A 16,877-nucleotide genomic window follows, 5' to 3' on the forward strand; every position below is an offset into this window, starting at 1 on the left:
CTTCTCGTAACGATAACCACAATAGTGAGAAAACTAATTCCTTTATCATCTTTCCCTGTGGAGACAATCTGCACTTATCAGTAACTTAATATTCTTAAGTAAGTATGGTTAAATATATTTTTATTGAATAATCTCAGTTATCAACGACGAAGTAAAACCCCTACACTCTAGATTATCAGGCGACTGGAAGATATGGGACTGAATGCCCATCAGTTCAGTCATCCATTCGGAGGATTTGTTGTCGTCTTGGTCGTCATTTGTCCATATTTTGTCATTGTCTATGTTCAGTCATTTGTATATGACAAAGGGCAGAATTAGGGAAGGGTAAAAATGTTTTATTAGTTTGATAACATGAAAATCTTTGCATAGGAACACGAACAAAGAAAAATAATGACAATAGTGTTCACAAATCAGAATAACAGCTCAGGGGAACTATAAGACGAAAATTTTCACTTGTCCTCGACCATTTTAATTTTAATTATTATTCTTCTGATCTTCTAGGATAGGTACTTAGGGTTTTCTATAGAATTGAGTTTAATTTGTAGGACTTTCACCAGGAGCTATTTCTAGGATTTATGTGGAGGAAATGGTATTTTGAGTAATATTTTTCTCTACATGGTTATAATGGATTATTTAAAAGGAAGAAAAGAAGGTTATTGTGAAACTATGTTAATTTCAACACCAATGTAGGTAACTAAAGTTTTGCATACACTGCTGTTATCACAATAAAATCATGATTTTATCACAATAGACTCATCCCAATTCTGTGTTAGTAGTCAAGGAGGAGAAGCAATCAGTCGTTGATGTCTATATCTAGTAAGGTTTATAACGTTGACATTAAAAATAATTTTAAAAATAATTAATGCTCAATCCAATAAGATTTGTATCATAAACATAAAAATGATTTAAATATAATGATATCCAATAAAGTTTATAACATCAACGTTAGAATTATCTAAAAATAGATATTTATAACTATCTAAAATATGAAAAATAGAATTACCAAAAGTAATTGATAGCCGCTATCAACAAACTTAGATTTTTCATAGATAAAAAAGTGTTCCATACATTCTTCATATTGACCAAATAGTGGTCCATTTGTGAAGGTCATAAACGAATCAAACACTAAGAAATTTTTTTTGGCTTTTTGTTCATCCAATGATGAATACTGAACTTCTCATCCCCAAACAGAATGGATGAGAAAATCAGAATGATGGTCGTAGCGTGTACCACCTGTAGGAAAAAATGGAGGTCTGATATTAAACTTGGAACGATTCTATCAATCTTTTATTCTGATCGCATTTAAGGATTTTCGTGTTGATGGGTTGAATCCATCGTGTCATCTATTTATTAATTAATTTAAATAGTTGTTTTACCTAGTTTACTGAATTTGATAAAGTTAACATTGAATTCATTTATGGAAAAAAATGAAGAAAATGATATTTAGTTGAGTTAAAATATGCTTGAATTTTTCTTAAACAACTAAATGCGTGGGAGAAATAAGTTTAGAGTCTCCTAGGAACTTGTTTGAAGGAGGGCTAGATTAAGAGAGAGTTTAGATGGATGGAGACCTAAATTGACACATCCTTTTGACGAGGATACAAACTGAGAGATACATCAAATGAGATAAAAAAAAGAAAAGGAAAAAATAGAATGTTTGTTTATGATAGATTGAAATGTGTACATGGAGAGAGAGAGAGAATACTCTATCAATAAAGAGAGATAGATGGATTTCCAGATACGTCTTGAGGTGTAGAGATTCAGTTTGGAACATGTATTTGGAACTTTATTTTGTAAAAGAAATGTCAATCAATAAAACACCTACTAGAGAAGCAGATATGGATTTTATGTCATGTTTAAAATTAAAAAATGTTTATTTCAAACTTTTGTCTAAATTTCATTATCTTTTAATAATGAGGAGAATTCATATCGTCAGGAAAAATTTCTATTTTTTCAGTTAGTCCTTGCAAGGCTGATATATGTATCCTGTGATTGGCCGATAGACCATACAATATTATATGTTATGCAGTGTCTACTGTTTAAAAATATCATATTTCAGATCATGCTTTCAATAAGACAAATCATAGAATTTATGTTTAAGAGAAACTCATTATCTCTGGATATTAGGAAGAGTTGCAATGTCTAGGAGCTAAGAATGCATATGCACATGAGTGGTGTTCCCTTTTCTAAATACAAAAAATCATCAAAGTTAACTATGAATCGGGTTGATTAAAATAATACAAATGGTTTTGTTATGGAAAGTAGTATTATTTCCTAAAAACCACTTGAATAATAAAAATGATGATGAGTAATTTGAAGTGATTGACTACTTCAAGCTTATCTGTGAGACCCAACTTATGATTACTATCTATTTCTAAAGTATATTTGTTTTCTTCAAAAACTCAATTAATCGGTTTCTTCTTGAATGAAAAATAAATAGTTTGATTACAAATTGATATTACAAACATGATTTATTCATTTTATGGTAGATGTTGTAGTTCTAAAGGTTTCTTAAATATTTTCAAAATATTATCCAACATGTTTTTTAAGGCCACAAAACTAGGGATAGAGATAAATGGAAGTAAAATATTTATTAAAAAATACGTGAAATCATATTTTTGTTTGTTCAAGTTGGAAACCTCTTGATATGATTGAAGGCAATCAAAAGTTGAACCTTTTGAATGGTCTTCTTTATTTAAAAAAGGGATCTCAAAAAAAAGTGATGAATCCTTGGCACAAGAACAATGTAGGAACGTGACTTGAATCCACAAGCCTTGCTCTACTTGGAGCAGCCAAGTCTCGAATTCACAAAACTAGCATCTCCAATCCTTGAGTCCACAAGGGGGTTGTGCTCGAGTCCACGAGCACTGTAACAATATCTAAAATGAGAATACTTAAAAGGGAGAAACATGTTTCTCAACAAACATATACTTCAATAATCCCCCTTCAAAATTACGGTATAAGGATTCAGGGTTTTGCATTATGATCTTGTCCTTCAAAAGATAACATAAAATTGGGAAAAACAACATTGACAAGACATGCGCAGCTGAGACAGGTCCTTGTGTCATCGGGATATTTATGCTCGCCCCACGCCTTTAAATTCTTAAAAATACTTAATCTCTACACATATAAAACCCCCTCTATGGCATCCATGCTACGTCTGGATCAATCTCCGAGCACAGCCCCTAGGTTGGTTGTACCGGAACTGTGTTTTCGCCATTAAAAAAAAAACATTAGGAAGATGAAGCACATGATCATAAGCTTGATACGCCTGAACATAGATTTTTGCAGTTTCTAGGGCTTCTAGAATCTATCAAAAGATATTGTGTGGCTCACAAAGATTATCACAAGACAAAATACAAGATCTTCACCTCTAAAGATGTGTAGCAGAAATATTACGCAGGAAGAAGAATAATATTTTATAGGATTCTATCAAAGAAAATGTGTTAGAGGATCTTATGGATTTGTAGGCACTATTTGGACAAATCTTGTGAGCCTCTAGAAGAAATAGGGATGGGAAATTCCCTGTATGGCGTCGAACAAACACTGTTCGGGTTTTTCATGAACGAACACGAATGCTACGCTTTTTAGAAACAATAAAAAAATTATGATCAGAGAGATAAAGAGAGAGAGAGAGAGAGAGAGAGAGAGAGAGAGAGAGAGTGGAGCATGGGAGAGGGGATAGAGCAAGAGAGAGAGAGAGAGAAAGGGTGGGCAGGGAAGAGGGGAGCGAAGAGAGAGATATAGATTGATAGATAGATAGAGAGATAGATAGATTGATAGATAGAGAGATAAAGAGAGAGATAGAGGGCACGGGAGAAAGGGTTTCAGGGAGAGGGAGGGAGACACGAGAGAGTGAGTGAGAGAGAGGAGGGAGGGAGGGAGCGGAGAGGTGGGGAACGAGAGGGGAGGGGCACAAGAGGCGAGAGAGGACGGTGGAGAGAGAGAGAGAGATCACTGTTCTTGATGGGGGACCATCGGGACGATGCCAGGACGGGAAGAGTCCAACCACACCGGGATGCTCGCACCAACGCTCGCCACCCTGCGTTCAAGTATCCCGCATAAGTAGCATTTCATTTCGCGCCTAATTTTGGTTTTATTTTCGTTTTATTGAACTTACGGACCGGGACGTTGTGTTTAGGCCTTGTACACATTATTTTTCAATTCTTAGTTGTAACTGTGACTAGAGGATGGACCATGTCTCACGACGGTTCCTCCTCTAGAGACGTCACTTGGCACCTATCCTCCCTATATAAGGGGATAGCATGCCCCAAGTGAAGAAGGCGTTTTGAAGATTGAAAATTGTGTTCTTCTTTTCTACCTTAGTGCTTAGAGAGAATTAGATAGGAGTTAGATAGTCGTGGGAACGTGGTTTCCCTTGCCCCTCCTCACATCGAGACTACTCCGTGAGCCGTCGCCAACAACGACCTCATTGAGATTACTCGTTGAGACCTTGTTGAGGCCGCTTCGACGCTGCCGGGATGACCTGCGCCTGTTCTGATAGATTTCTTGAAGATTCAAGCTTTGTAGTTTCGGGGAGTCATCATCGTCATCGTCTCCTCATTGAGATCACTCCGAGGACGCGTCGACGTCACCTCCCATCATCAGCAACTCAGTCGCTTGGAGCCGCCCGTTCTTGCCGACAAGAAGATCCAAGAATCAAGATTGGCCTACCCATTCTTGGCGATCTTGCGGCCATCAGCCCTGCCGGATAACCAGGGGACACCCAACCTCTCTCCACCCTCGCTCACATCCGCACGCGCGCACCCACACCCCACGCTGCCCGTGCTGGAGCCGGCGTCCCGTGCCGTCCTGCGCCCGCACCGGCCTCCAGCTTGGCCCCGCGCTCGCGGTCACGCTTCTGCACACCCCTGCACGCAGGTAGCCCTCGCCTTTGCCTGCGGCCGCGAGTCCTGGTCCCTTCCCAAGTGCCCTCGCGCGCGTACCGGCATCAGCGTCGCCGACCTTCACGCCAGCAGTCCACCCACGCGCTACCGCGCGCCAGCAGACCTCGCCCCGCCCCAGCCGCACGCCTACGACCCTCCTTTTGCGCGCTCGCCCTTGCGCGCCTACACCGGTGCCGTCCTGCCTCCGCGCCTACGGCCAGCCTTTGCGCTACCACGTGCCATGGTCAACCTTTGACGCGTGCCTCATCGCGCCCGTGACCCTGATCCCTCGTGTGCTGCGTCGTCGTCACCAAATTCAATCGATCCTGATTTCCTGCCAACGGACTCGCATTGCTCAGGTATCTTCTCACTTCCCTCCCCATTACATTTTAGTATTATTACTCAATGCAGTGCAGTCTTCCCCTATCAGTTCCTCTGTCTAGGACGAAGACGATAATTGAAATAGGTTAGCCACTTGTCGTGAGTTAGGGATTCATTGAGGTAGAAGACTACTCGTTGGTTTTTAGAATTGGAACAACCGAGGGCCATCAAACGCCCCTTACGCCGTAGTCACCTTAATTAGTCTTGAGGGTCACTGGGAGTCTGACCTGATTACTCTCTCTCTTAGTGGAATTCATTGATCGTTCACTCGAGTTAAATGATGTCGTATATTGCTCATTCAGAGTTTCTCTCTATTTACACGACATCTAAATAGACCTTAAACAATTCACCATTTTGTATTGTGTTGTAATACGAACCGTCAATCCTGGTGCAGTCGTATTACATCAGTTCTCCCTCTCTCTGTCTAATAGAGTAAAAAATAACTATTTATATTGCAAATAACATTACCTTGGGAATGCCACCTGTTTGTGAACAATTCACAAACATGTTTGTGTCCAATTTTGACCGTTCGTGTTCATGTTCCTTCGTGTTCATTTGCATGTTGGCGAATGAACAAAAATATTTTCCCCATCCCTAAGAAGTTTCAATATTTTAGGAACCACTTGCTATTGAACCTCAAAAAATGGACTTCTGGTTTACATCACAAACTCAACTGCATTTTGAAACACATTATAACATACATCACATTTTTATTTGATATGAATTTGCAAAACATTCCCATTCATTTCAAGTAATTCGATGTCACATATGCATACTAATGACATGGCACATTACTTATTGAATACACCATTCGTCACTACAAAAGACAATCAAGCCTGGATTTTTTTATTTCCATATATTTTCCCTTGATGCATGATTCCTAATTCAAGCTCTTCCACAACCTTTGACGAAATAAAGTAATAACTTGTAGCTTTATTAATAAAGAGTTCATGTAACATTCATGAAAGATGATTCATGAAGTATAATAAAATGAATAAAAATGGAATGCTAAAATTAATATAAAAAATACTGATAAACGATGAATGCAAGTTCGGCCCAAGAGTATGTTGTTGATATTTGAGTCAATCAATAAAATTTATAAGACCTTCACTTGTAAACGAAAATCGACCTGCTAGTGATGGTGAAGGGTTGTCTCTATAGGGAATGGATATTTGGAATTTAATCCATTTTTAAATATTAATTAGGGGATGATTAAAAATATGATGAGATGAGAAAATGTTGAAGTTAAATATACATAATCATTAATTAATATACATAATTAAAAGAGGGAATAATGAATAATGATGATGAGTAGATGGATACTATGTTAATATGATATGGACAAGATTAATATATGTGAGATGAGTGTTGATAAGAATAAATTGATCTGAGTGTACGGAGACTCACACAACCTTAACCAATAAACAATGTAGAACCATGACTTGAAGGCACAAGCCCTGGTCTATCTGAACCTACCAATTATTCAGTACATAGAACTGGCCAGCCTCTTCAATACTTAAGTCCCTTTTGGGTTTTTGGTTTCTTGAATATGCATTGGAGAACTCTCTGACAAGGAGAATGATATAACTCTAATTATTAGTAAATATCAATATATCTATATGTTTATTTATATTAAATTGATTATTCATGTGTGTTTTTTATTCAAAAATGACTACTTTTATTTTCTAGTGATATTCTGATTTTTTATAGTTTTGGTCTTTTTCTTAAAAAATTCACATCTTCTTAAAAAATAATCTATCGAGTATGAAATATAGTTTTTATAATTTTATGGCCTGACACTAATGGATATATTATTTTTCAAAGTCAAACTATATATCTTATATTTTTCTAAAGTATATTACATATTTTAGCAATTAATAAATGGTTTTGTGCCTTATCTTTCTTCCTTGGCACATCTTGCCATTCAATTTGATCTCATGATGACAAAACACCACTTTTAAAAAATGATTATTGCACTTAATAATTTTTAAAATACTTCATTATGGAATTACTTTTGGGTTGATGTTGACCAATAAAAAATGGAAAAATTATGATTGTAGGCAATGCGATTGTACAAAACCAAAATGTAATGAATGCCTTAAAAAATTAAAAAATAGTTGTGTGCTTGGATTGCGTGATTTCAGTGGTGGATAATTGCAAGTCACATCACATGGTGCAACCAAACTGCATCGCTACATTATGCCATTACTACTTCAATAATTCATTTGCAGAATTTTTGCGACGACAATGACATGTGGCCATGCAATGTTGGACTAAATTTAATTAATTGAGACGTAGTGTGCAGATTGATGGAAACATATTTAGTTGGAAAGCCAATCACACATTCCATTGTCATTCCATGTTCATTAATAGAACATATTTCTTATAGTGCATGTGTCGTTCATATGATAAGTATTGTCATTCCCATGGCCATTTGTGTGGAGACTTTAAAGATAAATAGTGGGTCCTCTTTAGTGGAAAGAGTTCCCTGAATTGATCCGTACAAATCCCTAACGGTAATATACTAAACTGTCGATCATGTTGGTTCATGTCACGATTGTGTAAGTGCTCTTTATACCAGAGACACTTAAGATGTCTTGTGGACTGACAATTGTACTTTGACTAAGACCTATGAGTCCCTAATCATGAGATTGTAAACAGTCTTATTTTGTGTGCGTCAAGAAGTTCACGAAGATGATTGGGCGATTTAGATGGGATTCTCCACCCTTGGAAAAAGATGTGACAAATCTTATGTTCATCGGAGAAGGGAGAAGGGAAAGGCCCTTGAACAATTCTAGCTTGGGTGAATTTCATTTGTATGTCATTTGAAGAACTCATCCCTTTTGTTTAAAGATTATGCAATGAAGTCCTTTGCCAAGGTAGTAAAATATCAGAGAAGAGTTCTCCGATGATTTTTGAATGCATTAGTACTGACTCAGATGAACGGTTAGGGTTTGACAGGTGACCATACCATAAGTCATCCTAGGAGTGTCAAGATGATGAGGGACTATACGTGCACGATAACTGTTGGTGAACAGGTTCCACAAGTGAGTTGATATACACTGCTTTGTATCTTCTAGCGCACGAGATGCAGCTTGGCACACCACGTGTTAGAGACTCAACCTATCGATTGGGTTAAATCTATCAGACATTAATTAATCTATACAATGATGTGGGTAATTAATTTGGAAGGCCGCTTGAGTCGTTAACTAGACTGATACATGAACCTAGAGGGTCAGACACAAATGGTCTTTTGGACATCGGAAGATATACTAAATTTTTTGGGGTTTTCTAAAAAATACCCACTAAGTAAAAATAGGAGAAAGCCCTGAACAAAATTTACTTATGCAAGAATTTTTCGTAGGTCTTTCCCTTCTTCTCTCTTCTCCCCATGGCTCCTCTCTATTCCTAATGGGATCGGGACAACGTAACAACATTAACAGGGGTTGAATGTAGCTCATCAATGTGAAGGAGATTCAATGTGCTGAGGACCGTGTGGATACTTCTAGAGGCTGCACACATAAGCAGCTCCACGTGACTCGTTCGAGAATCAAAGAAATCATGGATGCGATTTGTGGTGAGGTGATTCATTTCATCATTTTGTCATTGCCATTATGATTCGTTAAATTCTTCCACTATGGATCGTTTTGGGTTGTTCATCTAAATCAAGGCATGTAGAAACTAACACATATAAGCGTCACCATGTCACATATTCATTAATTTTTTAATTGTAGTCCTTATGTATCTTTTTATGTAGGGCCACATGGTATTTTTGTTGGTTCTAGAGGCCTAGATCTGGATGAACAAATCAAAACGATTCTCAACAGAAGTCTTGAACGAATCGAACGTTATCAACAAAACAATTGAAACAAAGTACCTTTGCATGGATCGCATCAATGATTACTTGGATCTCGGAGTGAGATGAGTCAAGCTGCTCATGTGTACAGCCTCTAGACGTATCCACGCAATCCTTAGCACGTCAAATCTCCTCCTCCTTGACGAGCCCCATTCTATCTACACCATCGTCGTTACACCACTCTGATCGCATCGGGCATGGAGAGGGGTGTGGAGAGAATGGAGAAGAAGGGGAAGGCCCCTGAATAATTCTAACCTGGTTAAATTTCGTTCAGGGCCTTCCCCTATTTATACAAAATGGATATTTTTCATAGTTAACGACTCCAGCTGCCCAATAACCTTTATTGGTCTTCCAAATTAATCAACTATATCATCATATTGATTAATTAATGTCGGATCAGTTTAACCCAATCGATAGGTCGAGTCTCCAACACGTGGGGTGCCAAGTTACACCTCGTGTTCTAGAAGATACAAAGGAGTGTGTATCGACTCACTTATGGAACCTGTTCATCATCAGTTACCATGTATGTATAGTTCCTTATCCACTTGACGGTCCTTGGATGACTTAGGGTGTGATCAAATGTCAAACCCTAATCAGTCATCCGAGTTAGTACTAATGCATTCATAAATCATTGAAGAACTCTTCTCCAATATTTGTCTGCCTTGGCTAGGGACTTCATCGCATCATCTTCCTTGAGCTATCACATCCTATATTGAGAGTGGACGATCCCATCTTGACCACTCAATCGTCTTCGTGAACTTCTTGATGTACCCGAACTAAGACCATTTAGAATCCCATGATTAGAGACTCGTTGGCCATAGTCAAAGTACAACTGTCCGCCCACAAGATGTCTTTGATGTATCATGTCTAAGGACCACTTTCAGAACCATGATGTGAATCAACCTGATTGAAAGTTTGGTATAATACCATTTAGGGATTCATACGGATCAATTCAGTGAACTCTTTTCACTAAAGAGCACCCACTATCTATCCTTAGTGTCTCCACACTAATGGCTACGGGACTGACCATACTCATCATATGAGTGGGGCTAAATAGAGCTATTCTATCAGATACTTTGATGTCCTTCTCGCGTATCCTTTAAATAGAAATATTTAAAACATATGCTTAAAGACTAGTAATCTCCGTATTACGATATCATCATAATTCACTAAGTCTGATCATGTATTCATTATAAGCATCACATGTGCACTATAATGAATATGTTCTATTAATGAACATGGAACGAGATGTGGAATGTGTGATTGGCTTGCCGGCCACATATATTTCCATCAATTTTCTGATTTCTAGATCTTGATATAATGGATAAAATTGGAGCCAATCATTGTTTTGAATATTGGAGAATTAATGATACAAACCCAAGAGGTGATGCGTTGGTGATGAGGAGAAAGAAGATTTTGGATCAAATCAATGCCCAATACGGATCCAACTTCAAATCCAGATATCTACAAGATGAGACACCGATAATTTAAAAAAAAACATATTAAAACTTGCTTCCTAAATTTATGGCATGATTGAAAGAGAGTGAGTTTAATGATCCATCAAATGTTCATCTTAGTGTCGTGGGTGATTTATGAAATGGAACATAGAAGTGAAGGAACACACCAGAAAACATAAATTTCCATGGTCCTAGTGGAATATAAGGACCTAGGGTAAGTCTTCTTGCCATATATTGCTTCATCTTTGACGCCATTTTAGAGTAGATCCATCTCATTATACCATCTCATCATGCCTTGTTAATTTCATCACATATACTCCCTTCCAATCACCGGCTTGCATCATCATCTTGTGCAATCCCACTTGCATAAACATTTATATCCTCACTCATCTCTCTATCTGCCTCCTTATCTCATCATCCTCACTTCATCATGCCCTCTCTCTTTCTCATTATCGCCCTCTCTCTTTCTCATTCTCTCCCTCTCCTCTCACTATCTCCTATCCATTATCCTTTTTATGAATCATGCTAGATATCTCTCTACCTCATATTGTATAAATACCCTTCCTCATATTTTAATCACCATTTAAATACTATATATAAACTTACTAATCACCATTCACTGTGGAGAAAATCCTTCCTCATCACTAACAAGTCGGATTGTTGTTGAGTAAATATTTTTATAAATTTATTGCTTAAACTCAAAAGCCAACAACAGAAATTAATTACACACATGATTTTGATAAATTAGGGATCAAAATCGAAGGGGATAAACATGTTTATCAATAAAAATAATATTTTAATAATGCACATTAAGGTTACAATGGGGGCAGTATATATGCCACTAAAGATCTATGGTCATCCATAATGATAATACCTTTGAAAATACAAAAATGAACATTGAGACTTCAATAGTGTCGTGAAATGTTACAAGGGGGGACTGACATGAGCCACCAAAAACTCTTAGGTTGTCCATAATGATAGTACCCTTAAAAGGGAACTTAAAACATTAAAAAAATTCTCGTATGATAAGATTTTCAAGCCCTAATTTCTCATTCTAGTTACTATTAATGTGTAAAAAATCATTGGAGAATAAATTCTCCTAGATTTCCACTACACTATCTAGGGAATCAATTGTTTCTCCTTCCTGGAGTGAATCTCATCTATATTGATGATGGATGATCCTACATTGACCGTCTAATTACCCTTGTGAACTTATTTTTGTATCTAAGATAATATCTTTTCTATGTTTCATATATTAGGCTTACTTAACCAACTTGATTCAGATTTAAATTTTATACAGCTCAGGAATTGGTATTGATCAACTCATTGAACTCTCTCCCTAAAGAGTGCATGACATCCATCCCTCTACACGAATTGACACAAGATCATCCATGTTCCTCATAAATATTATTTGATAGAGTTATTATATATGGATATTTTTAATGTCCATCTGGAGGTTCCTTTGAATAAAAAAAATTAGAATATAAATTTTAAAACCATGATTTTAAATTTAAGATATCATCACAATTCATTTTAAATGCCTCTCTTACGCATCTCATATATCTTGAACGCCACATAATATATATCAAGGACGCCCAAGAAGAGAGGGAGAAGGAGGCACCCAAAGAAAATAAGCATGGATGTATTTAATTTGGGGCTTTATGTCTTCCAATATTTTACTAAAAGTTTTCATCAATATATTATTTTGACATACAACAAATCTTACTTGTGTGACCCTTGATTACCATGTATAATATATTTAACAATTCCATAGTCCTAATAACTCTTTATTTGTTAACTTCGTCATCTCATTGAATGGATAATATAAAATTATTTGATTGTAGACTTATTTAATCTAATTGATATGTCAAGTCACCAACATGTTATGCGCTAATCTATATAATATGTGTGACAACTCCTTATTATGAAATCTCTCATCCACTGCAGTGTGGTCAACTGTTAACCCTAATAAATCATCATAATTGATACTTCGACATATGGAAAATCATATAAAAACCTTTATGATGTTATTACAACGTTGGTCAAGGGTTTCATCATATTGTCTCTCTTGAGTTGTCTCCTCATATTGAGGGTAGACAATCTCATCTTGACCACCCAATCATCTTTACATACGTATTGCTGATGGATACAATGTGCCCATCAAGCCAATAACACTTCCATTATATAAGTTCTTATTAATTATTATATTGAAGCCCCTGAATATGTGCAACGACTTATTGAATTACTATGAGATCACAATGCATCGATCATAAGTCTCTAAACATGTATTTTAAATATTTTTATTTGATGGATACTCAAGATATATACCAATATTAATGGCATACAAACTTGGACAACCCTCCGTCTTCATTTCTTCTCATTCCACTCATTCCACTCATTCCACTAGTGAGACTTGATGGTGATAAGGCTTACTGGATCTCCAAGAAGATTTGGAGAAGAAGAAGAGATCCATCATCACATCAATGGTGTGGACACATATGGAGGTCAAACATATTAACGACTTGCAGAAACTCTTCAATAGAGTTTTCTGCAATCAATCAAAGCCTGAAAAACCCAGCAGTAACTACGTAAGAGCTAATGGTGTTCAAAATCCTATGATTAAAGACTCTTCGGTTGTAGTGAAAAATAACCTTCTACCCACGTAACTTCTTGAGTGTCTCAAGTTCAAGAACAGCTTATACATTCATGATATGAATAAATTTTGTTAACATTTTGGTATAGAACCATCCAAAATTTATGTGGATCAATACAAAAAACTTTTCCTCCAAATAACACCATCTATCCTTAGTGCCTCCACACAAATGGTTTGAAGATCAACCATCCTTATCATATGAGCATGAGTAAATAGTGTTATCTGATAGTCTTTTTAGATACCTCATCATACAATGTATATGGTAAGAGTTCAACGGAACATCATTTAGGGTAATCATGATTTACTATCATTGCACATGTCTGTATTTCATCACATGCATAATTTGTATCAATGGATATGATTTATATTAATAAAATTTGAACATAATGTCGGATGTATGATAAGCTATATAATTCCATCGTTTGGATTTAAAAGTGATTTTAAATAGTTTTATCCAATCTAAACATAGTTACTTCCAACCATAAGGTAGAACTTAAAGCTAAATCCAAAGCTTATTATCATAACACTTGACATAACCTCAATGCAGGAACATGTGTAAAACTTAGGTCTTGAATCCTCAAAGCCTACATATTCGGGAAGAAGTTGTGTCCCAAGTCTACATAACCACCACTACAGCCCTTAAATCTATAAGGTTGGATAATAGGGAGGTGTGTCTCAATCAACAATCACCATTGTATAATAAGCAAGTAGGGCGTGGTGCCTTGTATAGGGTGCAATAATTCAAGAAGATATGGTGCTTTGTGAAAGAAAATAACCTGCTTTATTAACTTTCTTATGGTGAAGATACCAAATCAAGAAACACATAATGTTGAAATGTTTATAAACTAAGCATGAAACAGAATAACGAGTAATTATTACCAAAGCTGTATATTTGCTAGCTTTTCTTCATGCCTATTGGGCCAATCACAGTAAAGACCAATAGGCCTAAAAAAGCTTTAGAGGCTTCCGGGCTACATCAATCAACATCTCTAAAACTATATAATATGGTGTATATAAGGAGCCGACCTGCATTATTTTCTTTTGTGAAAGAAACCAACCTGCAATATTAACCTTCTTCTGGTAGACATACCAAATCAAGAAACACATAATGTTGAGCGGTTTATAATTTAAGCATGAAGCACAATAATATGGGTAATTATTAACAAAGCTGTATTATTTGCTAGCGTTTCTGTATGCCTATCGGGCCAATCAAAGTAAAGCCGAATAGGCCTCAACATCTATAAAACTATATAATATAGTGTAGATAAGGAACCAACCAGCAGTATTTTTTTTGCGAAAGAAACCAACCTGGAATATTAACCTTCTTCTGGTGAACATACCAAATCCAGAAACACATAATGTTGAAGGGTCTATAAATTAAGCATGACGCACAATAACATGGGTAGTTATTACTAAAGCTATATTATTTGCTAGCTCTTATTTGTGCCTACTGGGCCATTCACACTAAAGCCCAATAGGACTCTAAATCAACATATCTAAAACTATATAATATAATGTATACAAGCAATTCAGGAACCAACCTGCAATATTAACCTTCTTCTGATGAACATACTAAATAAAGAAATGCAGAATGTTTCAAGGGTTCATAAACTAAGGGTGAAGTACAACAACATGAGTAATTATTTCTAAAGCTGTACTCTTTGCTAGCTTTTATTCATACCTATTGGGCGACAGGACTTAAAATTAGCACATCTAAAACTATATATTTATAGTTCCGGATCGTCTGGGATGTGGACAAAGGACGGGATGGGACGAAGGTCGTCCCGTCCGACTTCTAGAATCAGTGCAGGGACGCGGATGGGACGTATCTTTTGTCCAGGACCTCCAGACGGGACGGTTTTTCATCAGAGTGGACGAAAACGGTTTTTTCATCCCGTCCATTCGTCTCGGGATAAATTTCCGTCCCGCTTGGGTCCAACCTTGCGGACGAAAACCGGGAGGGAAATTCAGGAATATATATAATATAAGGTATATAGGCAAATGCAGGAACCAACCTGCAACATTAACCTTCCTCTGATGAACATATCAAATAAAGAAACGAACAATGTTGAAGGGTTTTTTTTTATATGACAAGAATGAAGCACAGTTCCATGAGAAAACTCGAGATGTACTACCATTTAACTAGATTTTATTAATTAATGTTTTTTTCTCTTGTAAGTATGTAGTAGGGAACAGCACGTCCGGGACGTGACGCCCCGGATGTGACAGGACAGATGACGATCCGTGATGGACGGTTCGTGACGAAAGTTTCGTCACGCCATGATCCCATCACACGTCCGAGGATTTCAGAAAAATCCGTCACGTTTGCGTCACGGTCATGATTTGTGGCATCCTTGTCACGTCCTCCTCACCGGATGGCGTCACAGTCACATGTGACAGGAAAAACAACCGTGCGGAGGAGAGAGAATCGGAGGGGCATATCTCCAATTATCTTTGGACGGCATCCTTTTGTGCGCGCGAATTACTGCAGGGACCTTTCTGCAAAATGCCAAAAAATCGAGCAAGCGACATCACGTGGCGAAATCTCTGCCGTTGAAAAGCTTAAATCTAATGATGTTTAAGCCTTTCTGGTCATTTTTAAAAATCCGTCACGGCCGTCCCGTCGCGTCACTCGTCCGAGGCCTCCGTCACCGTCACACCCAATTCGGCATCCGTCATCCGTCACTGGCCCCTAATTTCGTCACCGTCACTATCACGTCATCCCGATGACGGTTGCCGTTCCCCTATATAAGAATGCGAGGGGGAAGATCACCTTCAGATCGATCGAGTTCTGGCGATGGCGTCGCTGGTGGCGATGGCGACGTCGATCACGGGGAGCCGCTACGCGGACGGGCTCGTGGTGGTAGGGATCTCGCTTTGCACGGCGATTCTCTGCGAGATCATCTCCTGGATCTTGATCTACCGCACGTCCTCGTACAAGAGCCTCCGATCCTCCATCGACAAGGCCTCGAAGAAGCTGGAGACGATGAAGACCTCGACCTCCTCTGCCGCCGGAACTGCGTCGATCGCCGCCAAGAAAACCTCCAAGAACAAGAAGATGGATCGCGTTGAATCCAGCCTCAAGGAGTCCACTCGAGATCTGTCCCTCTTCAAGTTCAAATCCGGTGCGGTTGTTGCTGTCGTTCTCTTTGTGATTTTCGGGCTCCTCAATTCGCTTTTCGATGGCAAGCCGGTGGCGAAGCTTCCGTTCGCGCCGGTGTCTCTAGTCTACAAGATGAGCCACCGGGGGCTCCCTGGCAACGATCCGACGGATTGCTCCATGGCCTTCTTGTACCTGCTCTGCTCCATCAGCATCAGGACGAATCTGCAGAAATTCCTAGGGTTTGCTCCGCCGAGGGGAGCCGCCGGTGCCGGTCTGTTCCCCATGCCCGATCCTTCTAAGACTAGCTGATGATGGCTTGAACCAATTGAAGATCTTCCATCAATTCTAGGGTTTTGCTCTATTTTCTTCAACATCGTTTTCAGGAGTTTTTTTGCTTAATTTCTTCGTCATTTTGCTGTTCTATGTGAGTCAACGTCGTTTTTTATTCAAACGATGAACTGCTAAAGAATCAAAATTTATCATTTCGAGTTTCTTCCTCTTTGGCCATTACAAGATCAAGCTTGCGGGATGACGTCTGACT

The 16,877-nt window shown here is 38.0% G+C and overlaps 1 protein-coding gene across 1 annotated transcript; it reads left to right on the forward strand.

Moving 5' to 3' along the window:
• The first annotated feature begins 16,016 nt into the window (after window positions 1-16,016).
• On the forward strand, window positions 16,017-16,707 carry LOC144701687 (uncharacterized). The gene has a single exon (XM_078573425.1). The coding sequence runs from the start codon at window positions 16,031-16,033 to the stop codon at window positions 16,643-16,645; it is 615 nt and encodes a 204-aa protein (XP_078429551.1). The 5' UTR covers window positions 16,017-16,030; the 3' UTR covers window positions 16,646-16,707.
• The last annotated feature ends 170 nt before the right edge of the window (window positions 16,708-16,877 follow it).

This window comes from Wolffia australiana, chromosome 4 (assembly GCF_029677425.1).
Source record: "Wolffia australiana isolate 7733 chromosome 4, ASM2967742v1".
NCBI lineage: Eukaryota > Viridiplantae > Streptophyta > Magnoliopsida > Alismatales > Araceae > Wolffia > Wolffia australiana.